This window comes from Chinchilla lanigera, unplaced genomic scaffold, assembly GCF_000276665.1.
Source record: "Chinchilla lanigera isolate Chin_1 unplaced genomic scaffold, ChiLan1.0 scaffold00050, whole genome shotgun sequence".
Classification (NCBI taxonomy): domain Eukaryota; kingdom Metazoa; phylum Chordata; class Mammalia; order Rodentia; family Chinchillidae; genus Chinchilla; species Chinchilla lanigera.
Window position 1 is genome coordinate 5315088 of NW_004955451.1, and position 22420 is coordinate 5337507.

The 22420-nt window shown below is 49.7% G+C and overlaps 1 protein-coding gene across 11 annotated transcripts in view; it reads right to left on the bottom strand.

Moving 5' to 3' along the window:
• Msi2 (musashi RNA-binding protein 2) overlaps positions 1-22420 on the bottom strand; it is a 426832-nt gene that overhangs the window by 44080 nt on the left and 360332 nt on the right. For 9 of the 11 annotated variants that reach the window (XM_013519250.1, XM_013519251.1, XM_013519248.1 and 6 more), the window contains 2 exons: positions 14135-14249; positions 4944-5018 (listed from right to left, as the gene is read on the bottom strand). In XM_013519250.1, the coding sequence (XP_013374704.1) occupies positions 4944-5018; positions 14135-14249 (190 nt within the window). Of the gene's footprint in view, positions 1-913; positions 2240-4943; positions 5019-14134; positions 14250-22420 lie in introns of those variants that run through there. The other 2 variants (XM_013519254.1, XM_005394059.2) reach the window with 1 other exon arrangement.

The following is a 22420-nucleotide window of genomic DNA, read 5'->3' on the forward strand; positions in this document are numbered from 1 at the left end:
TATTATTTTTAACTTTCTTTTAAAAATTACCCAATTCAGGATTCAAGCATGCCATTTCTCTGCCAGGGATAGGCTATACTTCCTTCCATACACCAGCTAATTCCACTTGACGTTTGGGGAACCACGCCTTCGGTCACCTTCTCTAACGGGCCACTGGATCAGCAGCCCACTTGAATCATTTCTTTCACTGACAGGCAGACCCAAGCAGTGTTCATGGAGCATAAAGGCAGGAACTCCACACTGGGAAGTTGCCCTAACAAGAACATCAATGCTCACTAGTGCTAAAACTTCTAATTTGATAGCATTTACCTCTTTCTAAAGCACATTCACATACACACATTATCCCTTAATTCTGACAGCCCAACTAGCTAGGCACTTTCCTAATCCCCAGGCTTACTCAAAGTCACCTGGCTTCTGCAGTGGACGTCTTTGGTGTCACAGTCAGCAGTGCTGCCACTTTAGCTCTGGTGGAGACTGAACTGTACTGCTCAGGAGAGTAAGGAAAGCAAGCCCCACGTACACTCACCCACAAGCCAGTGTGCACAAGCACGTGCATGAGTACACATGTACACACACACACACCCCGGGTGCACAGATGTGAGGGCTCCAGATGTTTCAGTGGCACTTTCACTTCAGGGTGGGAGTGATGGCACAGAAGGGGCATGGGACAGGACCGTGCAGCTGGCACATGCAGATGCTCTGACACTGTTCAAGGACAGATCACCTCTAGCGAGCCAGCCCCGGGCTCTCGGGGAAGCAGGGAGGGCTGGGCACAGGCGGCAGCAGGGGTGTGGGGGCGCGCATGCTTTTAGAGACTGCACCGGGTTCTCATCAGTACTGGTTATTGGGTGCATTCACCTCCCCCGGAGCGAGAACAGGACACTGTCAGGCTAAGAGACAGCAGCACACAGCATGTCCGTGGTAAACAATTTATTTTTCTACCTCAGTTGCTTACAGGGAAAAAAAATAAAACGTCATTAGGGAGCAGCACAGATGCACTATTTACAGAGATGGAGAAAATTCACAAAGGCTGACACGTTTGTGAGGCGAGGGCACCAGGACAAGTTCACCAAAGCAAAGCAGTTCATAGCAAACCAAAATATGAAGGGGGAGGAGCCATACACATTTTTTGAAAAACAAAAACAAACAAACAAAAAAACTCATAAAAAAGCCTGTGGCAAAATAAAAGGAAACTATCCAATTATTACGTCCAGCATCTTTAATGAGATGAGCCAAACTGTGTACGTGGGGTCTCAAGGACAATGATATTCAAATGTATGGATCTGCTCACATTGGATGTATCAGATGAAGCACACGGGTCACTTCTCACAAACCATGAGTACAGACAGAGGGTGACTCTTGCAGGTCCAACTGAGCCGCAGGCCGTTAACCAAGAGAGGAGATATCTCAAAGAAGGAGGGGGTCAGCCATATGGACAAAATCCTTCTGGGAGTAGCACTGGGGATGCCAGCCCTGGGATGCAGCTGATCAGTATGGGCCCTCAGTACCCAGTGGTGCCATGAAGGAAGGCAAGGCCAGCACAGGCAGGGACGTGAGGAAGCTGTCGAGGGAGGGGCCCGCTGTGGATTGGCGCTCACGTGCCCAACACAGGGCAGGGCCAGGGTGACTCCGCTGTCGCTTCCCAGAGGCAAAGGTGCTTATTATGCCAAGAGCCACTAAGAGGCTGGCCCCAAACAACAAAGACAATCAGATAACGACTCTATAGTCATTCTCCCAGATCATGTTTTTTTCTAGAAGGGTCTAGTGTGTGTTCACTTTTGTCATCGTCCACCACCGGTGCTTCTGAAGTCACACAGCTGCAACCTGTCTGGGCCACCAGCACTTAAGCGCTCACCCCATGAGATGCCCGGCAAGCCTGGTTCATCACTATTATAAAAACTTGACACCGTCTTCCTGGACTCCCCCGAGGAATCTCTACCAAGTTTGTGAGAAGTTCCCCTCGGCCTGGTGCATACAGGAAGCAAAATGGGATGGGACTGGCGAATAATTTTTGTCTTTTAAATTGAGTGAGGCAATGAAGTCTTTTCCAAGAATTAAAACAGAAAAGGAATATTCATTCAAACAGGCAGCTAGGACAGTTTCACTGGGCCCAGACATCAGCTGGGGTGGCCCAGGCCGGGGCTGTGTCCTCTCTAGAAATGGTGGCAAACCCCAATTTGCTATGCCTCTCTTAAGAGCTAGTTGATAAAAATTATGTCTTGGGAAATCGGCAAATAGTCTGCAAAGTGAAATAAGAACAGAATTAACAGGTTAACCTGAATTTGAAGTCCAGAGGGGGAACATGAGAGGAAGCTCATCACACCATGACAGTTCCTCTTTCAAACCTGGGCTGGGACGGATGCCCGGGCTTGAGAAGCAGTTGTTCCCCAATGACCAAAGGTGTCATTCTGACCATCACCAAAGGTGTCCAGCCCCCATCTCAGGGCATCTCAGAGCAGAGGCGAGTGCTGCTTAACCCCACCTGCATGGCCTGGAAAATCTGCCACAAACCCACGTCACATAGGTGGGAGTGCGACCTGGATCCTAGCCAGAGGAGACAGATATTCACAGAATGGGGACATGCAGGTGCAAAGCAGGATGCTTCGAAAAGGGACTAGCTTGTGTCTTCGTTCCTTGGCTGGCCTGGGAATGAATGTAGATAGGACAGACCCCAGGCAGCTCCCAAGGACCAGGTGTGCTTCCGCTTCCCTCAGCTGTCTCCTGCGACACTGGCAGCATGGGAGGGGTTGGGAGTGGGACACGGGACCTACACAGTGTAAAGGGGGCTGAGGTGGGAGGCAGGCACACAGTGAGGACATTGAGAAGACCACAAAGAAAAACATCAGGACAGCGAGGTTGTGACACGGCAAGCTGTGCCAATGTCAGGGTCACAAGGTCCCTGGGGTGTGGGGTGGTGTCAACAGGATCAACAAGATGGGGGTGAAGAGAAGGCAGAGGGTTGGGCTGCCCCAGCTCTGGGTACCCCTTTCTCCCTCACTGCCTTAGCCAGATCCACTGAAACACTCCTCATCACCCGCAGCAAGTGGCGAAAGAGGATGTGGCCCCACCCGTGCGGCCAAGCCCAGGAGGGGTCACGTCTGGTTCCTACAGGACCAGCACACCTGAGGGCACACCTGAGCCCTTTACTGAAGCAGCACAAGGGCCTCCTCGGCTTTGGGTCTGCAACCACCAAGTGCTGGGGAAGGCAGTGGGACAAGCAGAGGAGCCAATGCTCCACAAGGGGCAGCTCCTCTAGGGCCGAGGTCAGGGGTGTGATGACCTCTGATCCCAGCCCAGGTTCCCAGTAAGCTCAGTCCAGCCACAAGACCACCCAAGGTCACTCACACCCTTGGCCCTCTCTGGGAGCAGGAGGCTCACTCTGTGGCCACTGAGGGCCTCTTTCTGACCATCGGTTAAAAGAAGCAAAAGGCTGTCGGGGTGTGACTGGGCAGGAAAAGCAGACAAAAAGTTTGACGGCTGAGCAAACAGAACAGCTCACCCCCATGGAGCAGGGAGCTGCTGCCTGTCCACTTTAATGCCAGATTTCTGTCCCATTCAGACCCAGCCAGTTGTGCTAAGCTGCAGGAGCTGGAGCCAGTGATAAACAGCTAATCTTTAGGCATAATCACGCCACCTCCCTGTGCACATTCCCAACCCTTGGCTCTCAGGGACAGAGCAGCGCCAGGGACCTCATCCCAGGCCGCTCAGCCTTGAGTTTGTCAACTGCCCATCCTCTGCCTGGTGCAGATGCAGGGACGCAGGTCATGGAGGCACAGTTGTACCAGGTGTTTCCTGAGCTGGCTCACAGGGTCCCCAAGGCTCTCAGAGCAGAAAGGGGTCTTAGCAGGGATCTACTTTGTTGTTCCCAACTTCCGCTAAGTTAAATTTCCCCAACTCTGTCCTCTTGGGACCAGCACAACCCTCGGGGCAATGGCAACTTGACTGTGAAAGGAAGCGAGCTGTTCCAAGCACACAGATCAGCCAGCACTCAGCAAGCTGAGATGGGTGAGCCTGAGGGTCTCTTGCGGATGAGGACTGCAAAAAGGGGCTAGTGACCTGGGAGGTCCCTCTGGGGGCTAGTGTGCGCATGCGCAGCCAGGAATGCAACTCTGCCCGGAGCCGGGCTCCCACGTGAAGCCTCCCCTGAAACAGAGAACCCCAGAGGACCAGACTGCTCCTAACATCTTCTCTGGACACCTTACTGACCTTTCACTCAGACACACGCAAGCACCCGGTATATTCTCATCTGTACTCCAAATCTGGGAAAGATGGGCTCGCCTTCAGCACCTCCCCACCCCACCAGATGGTGCCCACCCCAGATGCCTTTGGGGTAGAGCACCAGGGCACATGGTTGGGCATCCCTGAGCACTGGACTGCGAGCCACTACCACCACACAAAGGGCAGGTGAATCCACACAGCCCCGTTCAGAACGGACAGCCCACCCAAACCCCACCAGCAAAACACCCCCACACAAGAGAAGGCCCCAAAGCTGGAGAGCCGGAGCAGAGCTGGAGGAGGAGAGGAGGAAAAGAAGGAAGGGCAAGGAAAAGTCAGACATCAGAACGCAGACGCAGGGATCAGGAGACAGGCGATGGGTGCTAGAGGGGTAAAAGAACCCTAGACCTAGCATTCAGTCCCCAGGAGGAAGAAATCTGAGACAGGCTCAGAAAAAGAAGGTGAGCAGAGGGGACCTCCTGCCTCTGTCTGTTTCCGTCCTGTTAAAAGGTGTTATTTTCAGATACCCAGCACTAAAGAAAGACACTGGGGAGTAGAAACTCTAGCTGCAACCTGATGCTGGCTTGATGGACGTGGATGTTAGCATACACTGGTCATCTCTTAAATGAAGGTGTGTGAGCTGGGTTCTCCTTCAGGGTCCTCCTTGCTCCTCCCAAATGCATCCCACTTCCCAAGTTCCCCAAACCCAAGGCATCCAAGCCACTCACCTGGGAACTGATAGCCATAGCTAGGAGCGAATCCAGGGTAGCCTCGGCCATAGGTTGCCACAAAGTTGGGGTAGCCTTGAACACAGAGAGAAAGAAAGCCGTTAGACAGCTGCCTCAGATCTCCCTGGGTGCAACCCCAGGGAGGGTGGCAGTGACGAACAGTCGTAGCTCCTTTCGCAGAAGGTTTTGTCTCCAGGGAGGGTCATTACCCAGGGCCTGGGTCACCTCTCCTGTGGCTGGGGGCCGCCGCCAGCCTGCTGGTGATTAGCCCATATTTGGGCAGCCAGACCTCCCAAAGCCCATGCACTTTCTTGAACCTGCAGAGTAAATGCCACGCATTAGCACCAAACACAGGGCCTGTGCCTGGCTCTGACATTTGGAGAGCTTACCCTGCATGTACTTTTCCTTAAAGCTGTTGACAGGAGGAGATTAAAGTCCTTGTACTGCCTCCTCCCGAGGCAGTGGACAAGAGGGCCAGCACCAGACAGGGCTTGGATACTTGGGGCTGCAGTTTAGTGGTCACATTCAGGGCTGACCCTGTGCCCTGGAAAATGTCAGGCCTGAGTCACGGCCTGCGGGAGGCAGGGCTCAGGGGCCCATGGCCAGTATGCACACTCCGTACCTGTGTCAGTGCCTGAGACATGGAGGGGCGCAGTGAAAATCCTGGTAGTGCATCCTGGCGCTGATGGCATCCTCTCCACGCTGTTACCAACCCCTTTCAGCTCCACCCATCCATGTCCCTGCCTCTTGCTTCTGGCTGCAGTGCCGGCCTGTGGAGCCTTCTTGGGCTATAATTTCACAGACCAGAGATTCATGGCTACCTCCGGTCCCTGCACGAAGGTTTGCTTTGCCTTCCTCCACCTGGTGTATGGCCACATTCAGGCACCTGCAATGCCACCTAGACTTGCTCTGACCTCTTAGGTGGATGTCAGTGCTGGTTTGGGGGTTGCCAGGAACCTGAACTCCCTTCCTGTATGACTCCTGGGTGGCTCAGAATTTACTTTGGGATCATCAGCAGAACCCCGTGTCAAGACATAGCAACAGCAGCTCGTCCCCTGACCAGGTCATTCCTGATCAGGGCTGTTCCCTTGGCTGGGCCTGGGGCGCTGAGCATCCAGCTCCCCCACTGCTTGCCTCCTCTGTGTCCTGTTCTCCTCTTCCTGGCAATTCCCAGCACGGCCCACGCTCCTTCCAGTCATCTCCTTTGCTGCCTACAGCTGCCAGAGTCACTTTTGTTCCTTGTCGCCAAAAGGCTGATAAGAAGTTGCTCTGATGGGTGGGGTTAGGACAGCACCCAGATTCTCTGCACTCCTACACAACCCTGGCTCAGGGCTCTCGTCACCGACCTCCCCAGGGATTCTTACATGTCATACCGGGTGCTCTCCGACCCCGCAAGAGAGGGCGAAAGGAAAACGATCACTGACTAAATTCCACCTTGCTCTACTTTCCCACCGTGAGTCATACTTTGCTGGTCTTCCTGCTGCCCATTTAGAGCTTTTGTGCCCATTGCCCTTCCCTCTTCAGGGATGTTGGGGTTGTGGCTTCTATGCTGGACTTGTCACTGACCCAAACAGATACTCATGGGTCTAAAGGCCAGAAGACTTGGCTCCTGTCCTGTTGGTGGCCCAAGGCCATGCCCTTGGGGATTACCATGATCTGAATGCAGTGCCCCCCAAATTCATGACTGAAATCCTAACACCCAATGTGATGGTATTACAAGGTGAGGCCTCTGCGAGGTGATCAGGTCATGAGAGCAGAACCTTCAGGAATGGGATTAGCGCACTTTTAAAGGAAGCCACAGGGAGACCATCATCCCTTCTAATAAAAGCGCACACCAAGGTGTCTATTAGCACAGACCCTCACCAGATATGGAATCTGCCAGAACTTTAATCTTGGACTTCTTAGCCTCTAACACTGTAAGAAATATATGTTGTTGAGCAGCTGCTCAGTCTGTGGAATTTCATCATACCAGGATGACTCAAGGTAGGGGTCTTCCCTTTTCTCTTGGAGCATGAGTCTTGCCTCCTGCAAAAGGACTTCCAGGACCCATCCTGCACGGCAATGCTGTGCTCAGATTCTCAATGGAGATCAGCTATGGCTCCTTCCCTGGCTTCAGCCAAAGCTTTCCCTAACTTGCAGTCACACTGAACTCACTGGTGAACTGAGCCTGCTGTACCTCGATGGGACCCTGCCACCTGCTCTACCTCGGTGTGCTCAACTCCCACATTTGGGGTCTCCTTGGTAGAAGGCTGCCAGGTGAGACAGATCAGATTTACACTGACTGCTCTCCGAGGGGCAGAGGCCCAGGGATGCTCAGTTCAAGGATCTGACGGCGAAAGATGGAGACCGCAGATGCCTTCAATGGACACATGCACACCGGCTCCTTCCTTGGTATTTAATTCACAGCTGGGCGGCTCAAGTCTCCTCCAAATTAATCACCTGCTATCAAACCACAGCTTTCGGCACTCGATTTTTTATACCATTACATCAACAATATTGATAAACGGATTATATGCAAACAGCCAAATCACTGCTGCCTGGAGGCTTTTCTATTGAAAAATGGCTCCTTTGCTTCTAATTTCAGAGCTGAGGGTCTTAAATATTTCAGTGTTAATCTGACAGCAAAGGCATACACCCACGTGTCACTTTCCCATGGTGTGGGGAAGGGACCACAAAAGGACCAGCCACACTCAGGCTGCTCTCAAGATCTGATTACGAATGCGCTTTCTTCTTGGCATACCTGAAAGTCCCCAACAAGAAAGAAGAAAAGTGTGGTTAAGTTCACTCAACTTTGGGCCCCAGCCCACTTTATGGACAGGTCAATACGATTGTCTCCTGAAGGAGAAAGATGAAAATTTGGCATCTGTCAGAGTTGGGGGGGGGGTCTCATCTCGGCACCCCCATCACTGAACACCCTCTAGGTCAGGCAGATGAAATTATAAATTTATAATACGACATTACTTCAATTTTCCTCTTCATTTACTGCTGTGCAGCCCAGCTCTGCTCCAACGGCTCACAGCCCCAGCCGCACGGGGGAAATTGGCTGGCTGCATATCAATAACACATTACAGCAGGCCCATGCGGACGCTCCATCAAGCCACATTACGGCGGGATGACCTAGTCACCACTTCCATTAGCAGCCAGGCCCCTCCCACACTGGCCACTGCACAATTTATTTGCTCCAGTACTCTGGATGCCTGATCAATCCCACAGTAATTATCTCTTGTCACTAAAGTAAAAAAATCAAGCCTTCTGCCTGGACGACCACCTTTCCTGCAGACCGGCTTTTCATTGTGGCGGCAAAAGTCAGCCATCAATAACAGAGCTTGGATGTGCCAGTGAGTTCCTCTGGGGCCAGAACTGTGGCTCCAGAGCTTTCCTCCAGGCCTGGAGATGTTTGCATTCTAGATGAGTCCGTGACTCATCCTCTCCTGGGCTCTGTCTGTTACTCAGCTACGCAGAGTCACGGAAAACTGCTCTCACCAGGCCCCTGACTTGAAAGAGACAAGAGATAGGGTTGTTTATCCAAAGAACCACCAGAGTGTGACATATCTGCTGCATGACATGCAGAGCACTGCCTGGATATCACGTCAGCTCCAAGAGGTCTGCAAGCGAAGAAACACCAAGAGCCAAGGGCCCTTCCTAGGCAAGGTCTTAATAGCCAGAGCCTACAAGATGCCCAGGCCCAGAACCATCCTAGTCACAGGGGCGCTTCCAAGCCAATTTAAGTTACAATGATATAAAAGGAAAAGCGCAATTCTTTTTTTTTTTTTTTTTTGGTACTGGGAATCAAACTCAGGACCTTGAGCTTGCCAGGCAGGCGCTTGTGCCACTGAACTATGTCTTCAGCCCCCCAAAATGCAGTTCTTTAGTGGCTCATACCATATCTCAAGTGCTCAGGAGTTGGAGCACCCATGCAATCTGGGGCTACCCTGCTGGCCAGCACACACTCAGGACGCTCCTATCATCTCAGAAAGTACTAACAGACTGCACTGCTCCCAAGGAAAATGAAGAGCTGAATTCTCAGCTTCTTCTGTCCACCAGAAAACAGCTGAATAAATGGAGGCCTCCTTGGGAATGACCCAAACAGACAGTTTGGGGAGACAAACCTCAGTAAGTCTAGAGGTGTGGCTGTAAGGTGCACCTGATCTCCTGATCCATCAGCAAATACCAGCAGATTATGGCTCTCCGGTCTTCTCAAAGAGGAATTACGTATATATATGTGTGTGTGTTTTCTGTATTACTGGGAATTGAACCCGAGACTTCACACTAGGCTACAGAGCCTTATTTTTTTTCAGACAGGGTTTTGCTTTATAGTACAGGCTGACCTTGAGCTCACTATGTAGCTCAGGCTGGCCTCAAACTTGCAGCTATTTTCCTGTCTCAGCCTCTCAAGTGCTGGGATTACAAGCGTGAGCCACCATGTCCAGCATCCTTTTTTATTTTGAGACACAATCTCATTAAGTCACCAAGTTGACCAGGCTGGACTTGAACTTCATATCCTCCTGCCATGGTCTTGCAGAGTGCTGGAATTACAGGTGTGTGTCATCATGCCCAGCTGAGGATTTATTTATAATTTGCTTTTAATTCACAGGGGGTAATACTGGGAAACACACGGTCCAGATTTCATCGGAGCTTCTTGGTACAGTTTTGATTAAAGTGGTAAAGCATGCATGAGATCCTGGGTTCAATCCCTAACAATGCAAAAAAAAAAGAATGCTTTTGGGTTAAAGTGGTGAGCAGGCCAAAAGTCTCTCCCTTTCCAGGCCTGCCAGGGTAGAGCTCTTTTGCAAGGCCGCAGCAGTGTGCTTTTTCTCTACCGACATGTTAAATAAATAGCGTGAGCCCAAGGAAGCCAAGAGAGTTAAAGGCAGTGGGATTACGCGGTCGAGAGCAGAGAAGGTCAAGAGGAATCAAACATATCAACAATCATGTGTTTGCTTTTATTAAGTCCATTTTCATTAAGAGAAACTAGAAGGTTCTGCCGTGATGGGTTGCACAACTGGGCATGCTTGCTACTTACTGTGCGGCAATCTCAGAGCTGCAAAAACAGCTTCTCTAAGGGGCATAGCTGGGTGTGGTCTTGTCTGGCTCGGAGGCAGGAGACGGGGCTTAGGGATAACCCTCTTCCTCTGCTCTCCTATACTGTTTTTTGAGGAATTCCCATTGGCTGATTGTTCTATGATTCTATCCAAGGCTGTTCAAAGTTAAAATCCAAACAGGTGTAGGTTTGTTTTCCCAAAGGATGTTTGCAGCCATGTCAAGGGAGATCAGGAAAGAATAACTTTGCCACTATACACTCACCAGCCTGTCCTTCATAAGCCCTTCCAATGTATGGAGGAAATCTTGAAGGATATTTAAAAAATTAGTTCCACTGCACCCAAGTCAATTATAGGCTGGCATGGTGGCTTTCTCAGACTCCTCACTAGAAGGTCAGCTCCCTGCGATCAGAGGCTTTGTTCTCTGCTGCACCCTCAGGGTCTAGAATGGTATCTGGTGCTTAGTAGGTACCCGTTAAGTATCTGTTGAATGAATGCATTTTACTATTTGATTTCTTTTTTTTTGGTTTTTTTTTTCCGGTACTGGGAATTGAACTCACGACCTCGCACCTGCCAGGCTGGCACTGTGCCCCTGAGCTAAATCCCCAGCCCTGCACTTTACTATTTGAATAGTTCAGAGTTTCACATCTAAAAAATCCCTAGAAATGCTACATATTTTTCCGTTTTTTCAAAGGTAAATTTGAAGTCACTGGAACATCATTCCATTCCATTCATTCATAAAGTGTGTGTATATATATATATATATATATATATATATATAAAGGTTCTCTGCAGCAGTCAAGTTCAGCCACATTTTGGGCAGTGATAGCTTCGGTTCCAAGATTGGCATACAAAACACAGGTCCTCATGGAGGTGGAGAAGTCCTGGTGGGAGATGCTGGCCTGGCTGAATTCATTCCCTGGATGCTGTGCCCACCTCATCCCTTCTCCCTAATCTCAGAATGAGCTGAGATGAGATGTTTCTTGGTCAGGGACACATTTTGGGACCTCTCAGGAGATCCAGCTCAGCAGACATTGGGACAGTTTTGCCACAGTGGCTGGAGAATTCAGGAGGCTTGGGGCTGGCGAGGCCTGGAGTCAGCACAAGATCTTTGTGACAAGATGGTAACTCAAGGATGACCCGAAATCCTTGGGCTGAGTGGGGGAAGTGGCTGCAGTTGCCATACAGAAGTGATATCTGGGGGGCTGGGGATATAGCTCAGTGGCATAAGCGCCTGCCTAGCAAGCACAAGGTTGTGTGTTCAATCCCCGGTACCGCCAAAAAAAAAAAAGAAGTGATGCACCCAGTTTGAGTGTATTCTACTGTATCTTGCTGACTCAAAGACTCATTTATTTTTCCACATTTAATATTTAGGTAAGTGGGACTTATCTTGCAGTCAACGTGATTTTTTTAAAAAAGCATCATGCAGACTAATTATAGCATTTTTTTTTTTTCTGAATGGTACATGAAGGTATTTCTCACTTGCCATGGCATGTAGGATTTAGTGAAATATAACACTTGCCAGGTAAGGTATGGCTTCATTTATCCTCTGACAATTTCATAGAATGAGATTATTGTGCCACATATATGGGCAAATGAAAAATAGACAGGCCAAGCCACTTGTCCTATCTTGCATACCTAACAAGGGCGAAATCCCAAGCTCTGTTTCCAGACCTGTGCTTTCTTCCCATGCCTTGCCCTGGTAGATTGCCCTGATGGAGCTCTGCTCTGGACTGGGCTGACACCCTCCAATGGGAAGGCCTATGGTTTCCCCACCTTTTCCATCCTAGTCAAAATGCCACTGTGTAGGGAGGAAGGCCCAGTTCCTAACTAGTCTCCACTCCTCCTGATGTGTTCCTGGAGCACCCAAGACTCAATTAGGATGAACTAAGTGTCTGCATGATGAGCTCTTATGTGTACATCTCTCCCACTAGACCACGGGCTTCCTGCTGGTAGGATATAGCTGCCTTGTTCATAGAGCACTGTATCAGCCCTGTGCTCAGTTAGCCAGCCCAGGGCTGGGCATACAGTAGTATTTCCTTTGAATGCCTTCTGCCTTTGTTGCCAGGATGAAAGCCCTGGGGACCAGGCTGGGTGTCTGTGGAGAGGTGGCTCAGGATCTGAAACACGGGACATGGCTGTGCCTTCGCTCTTAGGCTAACTCCATCCCTCTGCTTTTTCTGGACAAAAAGCCAATGCCTATCAAGTCAGACCCCGGAAGGTGGCACCGCCTGAAGGTCTGGGTCCCAGAAAGGCCCCTATTTATGCCCTACAGCCTTTATACTATCAAGACTCCAAAAACCAGGCAGGTAGTAAAGGCATCACTCTTTGGAGTTCTTTTTGATATACTACATCAGGTAATGACCAAATAAAAATCAATTTTTAGAGCAAGAGTTAAGCAATTATCATACAGCAACCAGGAAATAATTCTCACTGAATTTAAATATTTTTAAATGATAATTATGCTCTTACACAGAAATGTATTTATTTTAGGATCTTTTTTTACCTGCAAGTGCATATTCCTATACACATGCTCCTTGATTTATGATGTGGTTGTGTTCCTATAAGCTTATCAGAAATTAAAAATGTCACTATATTACAGATGTATTAGAATACCTAACCTGACTGTCACAGCTCAACAGCACAGTAACCTGCAGAGAATCAGTCATTCCCCCTCATGATAGATGTTTACTGCTGCGGGCTGGGCTACATATCCTTAACCCAGGACAGGGTCAAAATTAATAATTTGAAGCACAGTCTCTACTAAATCTGTATTACTTTCTTACCAGAGTGTGGGGGGGGGGAATCTCAAGTCAACCATCACAAGTTGGGGACTGTCTTATATACTGTGGCATGTTGTTTTAATTATGGTAGCTTTGCATTATCTTCTGGTGTTTGGTCAAACCAATGCTTTCTCATTTCTCTTTTTAAAAACACTGGTTTATTTACTCTTACATCCTACTTCTTCCAGATAAGTTTTAGCATCTAGCTAATTTTAAGAGAATTACAATAGAACTTCCTTGGAAACTCTATTAAACCTAAGTAGTTAATTTCAGAAGAATTACCATCTTGGCCATCTTTAATATTCTTAATGGTATCACTCTCCATTTAAAAAAAGTTTCTCAAAATAGCTTTACCTGCTCCTTGTTATTTTCTCAGACAAGGAGATACATTTCTTTGTTAGACCAAGAAAAGTTTTATAAATTTAAAACTAAGCCAAGAATGATTTAAACAGCAGCAAATCTGAAAAACATATAAAAAAGCTTATCAAACAAGAGGGACCCTTTGCCAAACCAAATGAAAACCCATTAAAACTAGACAGCTCATGTGCCTGAATGGAATTTTACCATTAACTACCATTTATCCCATTTAATTAGTATTTTCCTGACACACAATAACTTGCACTAAAATACCATTCTCTCGCCTTGAAATTTCTAATTATTATTGCGACCCACACCATTACGCATCTCCCTCGCTTCCTCCATCTTTCATGCCATTTAAGCGGTGAGATTTTCAATTATCTACGCAGGATGGACAGAGACACCTTTAAGGAAAGGGGCATAATGTGCAACTCAATTTCTCTAAAAGCCAGGAGAGATCATTTTTAGTCAGAACAAACACACTTTGTCTTTCATCTTTTTTTTTTTTTTTTTTTGCAAATAAAGAGTAAAACAGGCTATTTAAAACATCCATTTAAATGCAAATTCTGATATCCCAGGAGGAAAATGTTAATCATTTAAATAGACAGGATTATTGCCCACCCACTCTTTCTCCTCTCTCAAGTTTTAGAAAATATAGCCAGATCCCACACAAGTTAAGCCAGCCAGTAGTTCTTAGAGCTTAAGAACTGTTAGTTAGCCCAAAGAGCTAGGGCAGGAGTGACTCCTCTTGACAAGGGTAGAAAAAAGAAAAAAAAACAGTATCAAGAATTCTATAAACTAGGATGGGGCTGAGTTGATATATATATCTGTCTAATCACAGCTGTCTTGGAAGAGGGAATGATCATTCTCATTTATAGACAAGGAAATGGAGGCTTACATGGGTAAACTGAGGCTCCGGCAGTTTGCCTAGTGGGTAAGTGACCCAGGCAGGTATGTAGGCATCCACAGTCTTCCCTTTCCATTGGTGCCCTGGGGCCCCGTCCAAACTCACCCAGCATCCCCATGCCGAGCATGAACGCATCCATGGTGTAAGGCAGCCCCCGGGCCCGGCCTCTTGTCCCCGGTGGGAACATGACTTCCTTCGGCTGAGCTTTCTTACATTCTACCTGTTAAACAGAAAGGCGGACAAATGAGATGCAAATGAATTCCACGTAAATGTCAACTGCAGAACTGATCCGGTTACGAGCTGAGTTATTTTTAGCCTTGCTCCTTACTCACTGTAAAAATAGCCGTGCCGAGGAAATGGCCTGCAAAATAAATATTTAAGAAAACACACCACTTGTGCAAATCCTGCTTTGGAAAAACCTACAAGGATGAAATTAGGTTCTGGAAGGGCAGCAAGGACGCAAGCTAAAGATACACACACATGGGCTGGAGCTCAGACAGAAGCCTGTGCAGAAGCATGACAGTTAAGGAGGCAGGCGACAGCTGATGGATGTGCCGGCGAATAACAACAACGATAGCAATAATCATCATCCCTCATGATTGATTGGCCCTGTACACAGATTCCCTCAGGCTAGGGACTCCTCGTATCACACCATGGGATTCGCTCTCTTAACCAGACAGGCCACTCAGTCCTCACTCCATCTCACAGATGAGAAAACTGAGCATCAGAAGGCGTGGGTAGCACCCCCAAAGCCTGGTCTCTAAAATTTCTAGCTTAACGATGCTGCCATTTCCATAAACCTCACACCACATACTCTGAATGGAAGCCATAAAGTTAAACACTGATTCTGTTCACCTGCTGGGGTACTGGTTTCTCATTTTACACCTGCATCTTCAAGAGACTGCTCATCTCAGAGGGATGTGATGGTACACAGCTGTAATCCCAGCACTCTGGGAGGACCGCAAGTTAGAGCCAGCCTTGGCAATTTAGTAAGCTCTTCTGTCAAAACAAGAAAATTTTTAAGAAGAGAGAAAAGGCTTGGGATGTAGCTCAGTGAGACAGTCCTGGGTTCAATCCCTAGTACTCAAAATAAAAGCTGCGAATCTTTCCTGTGTATCCTCCACCTCTAAAATTTCTTAATCCTATTCCTTTTGCATATCTAGAGGTGCAAACTTACCTAACCTTAACTACACAAAGCACAAACCTCAGGAAATAAGACTGCAACTCGCTGAAGTTCTTACACTGATTTTACTCAACACTTACTTGTTTTTACTTTAACACAAACTGAACAAGCGCTGTTAGCTGGTAATCAATCCACCACTGATGAAAATGGGCTTGGCAGAAGAAGGCATGGATGTTTGTAGCAGAAAGAAGAATCAAATTCCTTATGTGACAAGGAGTCGGAGGACATATGGTATAGGAGCAAAGTTCCACTCAGCTCAACAGCTGCTGAGGGATCACTGTGGCAGGGAAGGCCCCTATTGCTCACAGTGTGCCTGAGATACTAAGAGCCAGCTAACCGTCGTGCAGAGTTCAAAATTGTTCAAAAGGGGCCTTATGTGGATTATCCATTTTGACGTATTCCAAACACATCAATTAAAAATACTTCAGTGATTAAGGGGACACTTTATCCAAAAAGTAACTCCCTTTCTTCAAAGAAAACCAGGTAACAGGCATTACTTTGTTTGTTTTTATTTTTGAGATGGGGTCTCGCTATGTAGTTCAAGCTGTCCTTGAACTCATTAGGTAGCGCAGGCTGGCCTCAAACTCATGGCGACCCTCCTTGCCTCCGGCTTCCGAGTGCTGGGATTACAGGTGTGCACCACCATGAACAGGTATTGCTCTTGCTCTTTAAAGAACGGTAACCACAGATGCTTTAAAAAACAGACAGAATGGTTCAATATTCCTGACTGGTATGCTTACTATAAAAATTTTTATAGATTTCTACAAAAAGAAATAAGTAAAGGACATGAACAGGCAACTAACAAATGGTTAATAAGCATACACCCCCCCCAATAAGAAATTTTGTGTGTGTGTGTGTGTGTGTGTGTGTGTGTAAAGTTTTTCAGATTGGCAGTGATGAAAGGACTGTGTGATGTCAGGATTTCTGCAGGGCAGGAAGGGAGGAAGTTGCACATATTTTTTCTGGAGGACAACTTGACAATCAAAAGCCATAAATGTGCACATCCTAATAGAAATTTATACTGCAAGACCTATGGATGAGGCTAGTTCCCAGGAGCATTAATTGTAACAAAACAAAACAAAACAAAACAAAACAACAGGCATCCCCTAAAAGTCCAAGAGCAGGGAGTGGGTTAAAGCTAGTCTGGTGCGGCCAGCTACAGAAAAGCACCCTAATGGTAACAGGCACTGGGTCTGGGGAACTCCTCAGTCCCAGACAAACCACAACAGATGGTCACCTAGCTGCAAGAGGTAAAAAACCAAATTACAGTGACTCTGCAGAAACTAAACAAGTGTATACCGCATAGAAAGAAAAAATCTTACAAAGCCATGCCACAGTTTTCTTGGAGTTGCTTTTAAAAAAATTCCATCATGAATATTGTTACTGTTTATCTTCTAAGTTTTCTGCTAGGAACGGGCAACACGTCTTTATAAGACAATGCAATAGGCTGTCACCGATAGGGTTATTAGGGTATTATTGTTGCAAGTAGCAGGGAAAGGTGATTAAAAAGGAATAAATTTATCCAAATTGGGTCTTTTAGATTTCTCTCATAAGCCCAGGGGTGGCTGGCTCCTCAACTCCAGGCCCCCAGGCGACTCTGAGAGAAGCAGCTGAGAAATTTCATTTGCATGAACCTGCTCCAGCAGGGGAAGATGGGCGTGCCCCGCACAGGCAGACAGATAATTACCTAAGTGACACCAGGATGGGGAATAATGCCGCTAACCAGCTCACTTCCTAATAGCCCTATCGGTGACAATCTATTGCATTGTCTTATGAAAACCTGCTGCCGGTTCCTAGGCAACATGATCAACGAAAATTTCAGGTTTATACAATTTTCATTTAGGGAACATAAAGGTTAACTGACTGTAATGGGGGTATTTTAAACAAACCCACCTACTCTTCCTCTCAAGGAACCAAGCTGGCAGCTAGGTTTATTTCTGCTCTGTCTTTGCTGGCGGCGTTTTGGGGCAGCACCAACCACAAGAGTTCTGTCAACCACCCGCTGTGTCAACGATGAGTGCTCCCCGAGGCCAGGGGCTGTGGCATATGCATTCTCTGGGGGACCCCAGCCTATCCTGGGCATTTGAGCGACAGAAGGAAGCAGTGGCGCAGCAGGGAGCCTGGCCTGGCCTGGCCTGTGCTTGAAGGTTCTTGAAAGATTTCTTGGGCCGGAAGGCCTGCCCACACAGCCCTCCTGCTGCTAGAGACTCGGGCTACTTAATTCAACAATGCGAAGGAACTCGATGTGCCTGGCAAGTGCTAAGCTTTGGGGGACACTATGATAAACAGGGTGCATCACTACTTCAGAGAGCGCTCATTCCTAAGGAGAAAGAACCAGATCCTTCTGTCTTGTTCTCCAAGGATTAACACACGTAGTCACACAACAAATCACTGCTTGCCACTTCTGAGTTTGTCACTTCTGTCGTCCCTGGGGGTAGAGCACATTTGGGTCATCCTCCCCGGGGCCCTGTGCAAGCCAGAGAGCTTGGCATGATAACCAGGGCTGGACAGGGAACCCAAATGGGAAAGAACAGTCTACCTCCGTGGTGCGAGTCAAGGATTCAGTCATCTGGCCACACACCATGTTCCAAATTCCAACTGCTGTGCAACAAGCCACCCCCAAACTTGGTGGCTTCAAGCCAACTGTTGATCATTCTTCCTCATGGCGCGTAAGCTACTGGGCTCAGGTGGGCTCCCGCCTGTGGTCAAACGGCGGCTGGGGCTGGAGCCAGAGAAAGCCCTGACTGGGGTGGAGGTCCAGGACTGCTGCTGGGGGTGCACCACGGCTTCTCCAGGGCATCTGTTCTCCTCGCAGCATGGTGGCTGAGCTCCAAAGGGGATGCCATTCCAAGCGACACAGGCAGAGGCTGCAAGGCTTCTCCTAATGTAGCCTGGGGACTCCCAAATGCTATCTCCACCACATTCTACAGTCCCAATGAGCCAGCCGAGATCTGGTGTCAGAGGACTGCATACAAGGGCGCAAGCCCTGGGAGGCTGAGATCCACGGGCCATCTCTGGAGCTGGCTACCATAGCAAGGGTGGTGAGCAGACAGGGTAGGGAGGCACTCTTCATACCTGGCGTCTGGCTGGCTGGCTTCTTGGGGCAGTGGGCACTGAGGGCTGCTCTCTCCCTGGGGCAGAGGGCAGGGGATGGGAGCTCCTTTCCCTCTGCAGCACCTCCCCATGGCCATTAGACACAAAGGTGAGGTGGCTGTCAGGGCGACCAGGCTCTCACTCTAGCTGCTTCTGTCACTCCCTAAGACCCCTGGATATGCTGAATGCTGTCACCACACACCCAAAGGAAAGCGCTCCCAAGATACTTTTCACAGGCAGTCGTCGGGGCAGAAGCATCTCCAGGTCTAGCCCTCAGTCTCCGCCATCAATGGCTTCTCACAATGCCTGCCGCTGTCACTGCTTCCAAAACAGCGGTCTGATCAGAGGGCAAGAGACAAGGCGGACGTTCCGTCCGGATTGGTGCTTGTGAGCGGCTCGGGGGCCGCTGTGACCAGCTGCTCACACCAGAAACACAAGGCCTCCATTTCCACACACCACAGCTGGCAAAGCCACAGAACCACCCCACACCAGGGACGGAATGCCAGGGATGTGTCAACTGCCTCAGTGTAGCTGGGATGTCTTAAAAATTTCATTCCTAGGTATGCTGCTTTACTTGTCACTGGGCTGGGAGGAAAGGGTGTGCCTTCCTGTATTCCTCAGGGCGATGACTTCGGAATACGGATGGAATGCAAGCCCCGGTACCCCAGGACAACCAGGGTGGCAGCATGCTCCTGAGCACACGCCCAAAGCCTGACGCAACCTCAAACTCAGGGTCACTTCACCCTGTGCACGCTGCTGTGGGGGAGGGGGTACACTCTTCCTATCAGCATCCAAAGCAACTCAACAAGGAGGTTTGTTATTTCTAACTCTTTCAGAAATAATTTCAAACATATAGAAAATCTGCAAAGATAACCTACCTGTGCGCCCTTTCCCCAGACTCACCACTGCTACTTTTTATTACTTTTGCTTGGCATTTGCCTATCTTTGTCTGTACCTATAGATGTATGTACTTTCCCATGTGAGAGTAAGTTGCAGGATTTGCATTTCCTAAACATAAGGGCACTTTCTTATGTAACCACAGCAATTATCAATCCCAGGGCACTTAATGCTGATACAATCCTGTAGCTACCTTCTACATTCCTATTGTGGCCATGGACCACTACTATCCATTGAAGCTATACAGTATATGTGCCCATCCTGTAGAACAGGAAACGGAGGCCCAGACTTTAGAGACCAAGGCCACAGGGCAGACCTAACCCATGGGTGGCAGGGTTTCGAACCCAGGTCTGCTAAGAGCCACGGCCCACACCAGGGAAGCATGCCCGGCACCACCCTGTCCCTGGCACCTGGCACTCACTTTTGGCGAAGGTGCTGAAGCTTTGAGGGGGACGGCTTCTTGGCAGCCGCTCTGAGTGGCCTGCCCTGCCCAGGCAACCTGAAGCCCCAGCAGGGGTAAGCTTACCCTGCTGGTGTCTGTGGGGACAGGCGACAGTCTGAGAAGGAGGCCATGTTCTGGGAGATGAAAAGGCTTTTGTTTCCCTTGGTCTGTACATAGTCAGCCCCAGTCAGCACACAGCCTCAGGGCCCAGAGGGAACCCAAGCTGTCCTTGCAGCCTTGATGGACCCCCCAGAATAAGGAGGCTCTGTCCGGCCTGAAGAGGCCAGTGTGCATGGCTTCATTCCTCACCGCTGACAGGTCGCGTTAGAAGTGATTCCAGGGAGACAGAATAAAATTCCCCAGCGTGCAGACACTGGCCTTGACTGTCTGGCTGGCTGGCTGGTAGGAAGGGGAGAGAGCAGAGGGGTGGGGGTGGGGGATATCCTGTCCTTCCAGGGAACTTCCTAACAGACCCGAGAGGCCTGACCCGGTCTTGCCTGTGGCCTCCTCCCAGGTCCAGCTGCAGCTCCCCAGTCCAGCTAGCTCTGGGAGATTCCAGGCAAACACTGCTTCTGAAGGCCCAAGCCAACTACCTCCTCTGGCCATGAGCCGCCCAGGGAGCCAACGAAGGGGAGGAGAGACGACATGAAAATGTGAAGATTCAGGGTCCTTCCTGGACCCACGCCAGAACTCTCCATGGACAGGTGTGAGAGCCCCACTAGCTGAGACCCCACCCCTCAAGCCTGCCTTCCTCCTGGGCAGGGCCCTGGGGCCTGTCTCTGCAGATCCTAGGTCTTTCTGGGACCCCACAGACTGCAAAACCAGACCCTCTGTGGGGCTCTTATGGGCTTGTCACCAGGTTTGGAGGAGACCCGCCCCTAGGAGCTAGCAGAGCAGGGAAGATCAGACAGGTCTGGCTCCGTATGGCTCAGAGTGTACTCCATAGCAGGCCTCACTGAAGAATATTCCATGATACTGAACAGTCCCAAGATGGCAAGAGCAGGGCATTAACCAGCACCCACTCAGTACCGGTGTACGGAGTGACCAGGTGAGGGACAGAATGTACACGCCCCTGGATAGGCAGGGGAGAGGCAGGGAGGCCCAGGGGAGGGCGGGCAGGCCTCTCTGCTCTGTGTATGCAGAGCTCCCAATTGAGATGGCCCTGGGGTCACCACTCCCCATGCGGCCTTCAGAGTCAGGCCACCTCTTCACAGTCCTAGGCTCTCTTCAGGGTTTGGATTACATGGAGTTCCTCTTCTCACCCAGGACCAGAGGGAGGATGGATTCACAACCAGGTAAGTATGGGCCAGGGATGGACAAGGTGTTGAATCATGTTGTTGGGTAGGGGTGGAGGACAGTAATTATGACCCAGGGAACCCTGGCAGTGGTACTTCGTAGCACCTTTCCCTCATGGTGCAGACCCTCTGTCCCCTACTAACCCAGCCGGGCTTCCCCGTTGGACGTTGCTGCTACGGGAGGCAAGGGGAAGAAAGTTTTGCACCTGTTCCCTCTCTCCTCCCTCCCCTAGGTGTCACAGGCAGGCTCCGTCCTGCGAACAAGGACCAGCACTGGCCAGGCATAGAGGCCCTACCTGTATCTGACACCCTGTCTTGTCCTACTGCAAAGAGGTCTCCATGGAAAGGGGACCCACCACAGCCTGTGCAAGAAGGGTGACCCCGCAGATCGCAGTGCACCTGCAAGCACAGGCAAGTGAGCAGGCAGCAGGGGCATCTGTCTTCAGGGGATATGTACTTCACACACAGCTTGGCCCCACTGGGGAGAAGCACCGAGCCCTGAGGGAAATCTAGGATTTGACTCGGGATTTCTCTGGGGAGGAAGGGGCCCAGCGCTTACTGAGTGCTACCCACACGGGCAGTCATGACATCCCAAAGTGTGTGTGTATGTGTGCAGAACGTGTAAGATGTATGTACACGATGCGGGAGACACTTTTCTCAGATTATGCAATATATACCCATAGTGGACATCAAACACGATTCACGGCATGTAGGAGTCCTCAGAGAGTGTCCCCTGTCCTCAAGTCCCTCACTGAATTGAGGCCCCATTTCCTCTGAGGTGGCCTTAGTAGCACCCACCTGACAAGTGAGGCTTTGAGGAATGACCTGCCTTCGGTCACAGAGCACAGGCAAATTCAACTGCACGAAGGTCCCCAGCTTCAAAACCCCCACCGCCTGCTCCCTGTCCCCAACCCTCCAGGCCCAACTGGATGCTATTCCTTCCCTGAAGTCACTCCTGACTCTTGCTTCCAGAATTAATTTCCTCACCACTCAGAGAATTAATTTCATCCACTGTTTCTCCTGCTCAGTGTTTTATTAAAATCAGCGACGGCACACAGTGAAGTAGGTCATAAACCAATAATATTAAGCACCTACTATTTACCAGGCAGGGCTGGGCACGGGCTTGTGCTTTTCCCTGACAGGTGCGCAGTCTGGGTTGCGGGTGGAGAGGAGCTGGTCCCCAACACCGCCTGAGACATGCACCCTAGTAACTGCAGCCCTGCCGCCCGGATGGGAGGGCAGGTGGGGGCCTCGTCTGTCATTCAGCAGTGTTACCTAGTGGCTACGGCTCCTGGCTTCCCATCTCTGCCTTCCCTGCCTGCCCCGGGCACTGAGGGCAGCTGACAGCCCTGCACTCAGCGTCCTCATCTGTGACATCCCTATCCCCTGAGCTGTCAGCTGTGAGCTGATCCCACACAACGCTGCCCTGGAGAGAGGGGGTGAGTCACACCTTCTCCTGCTCCACATGGAGCCCGGGAGAG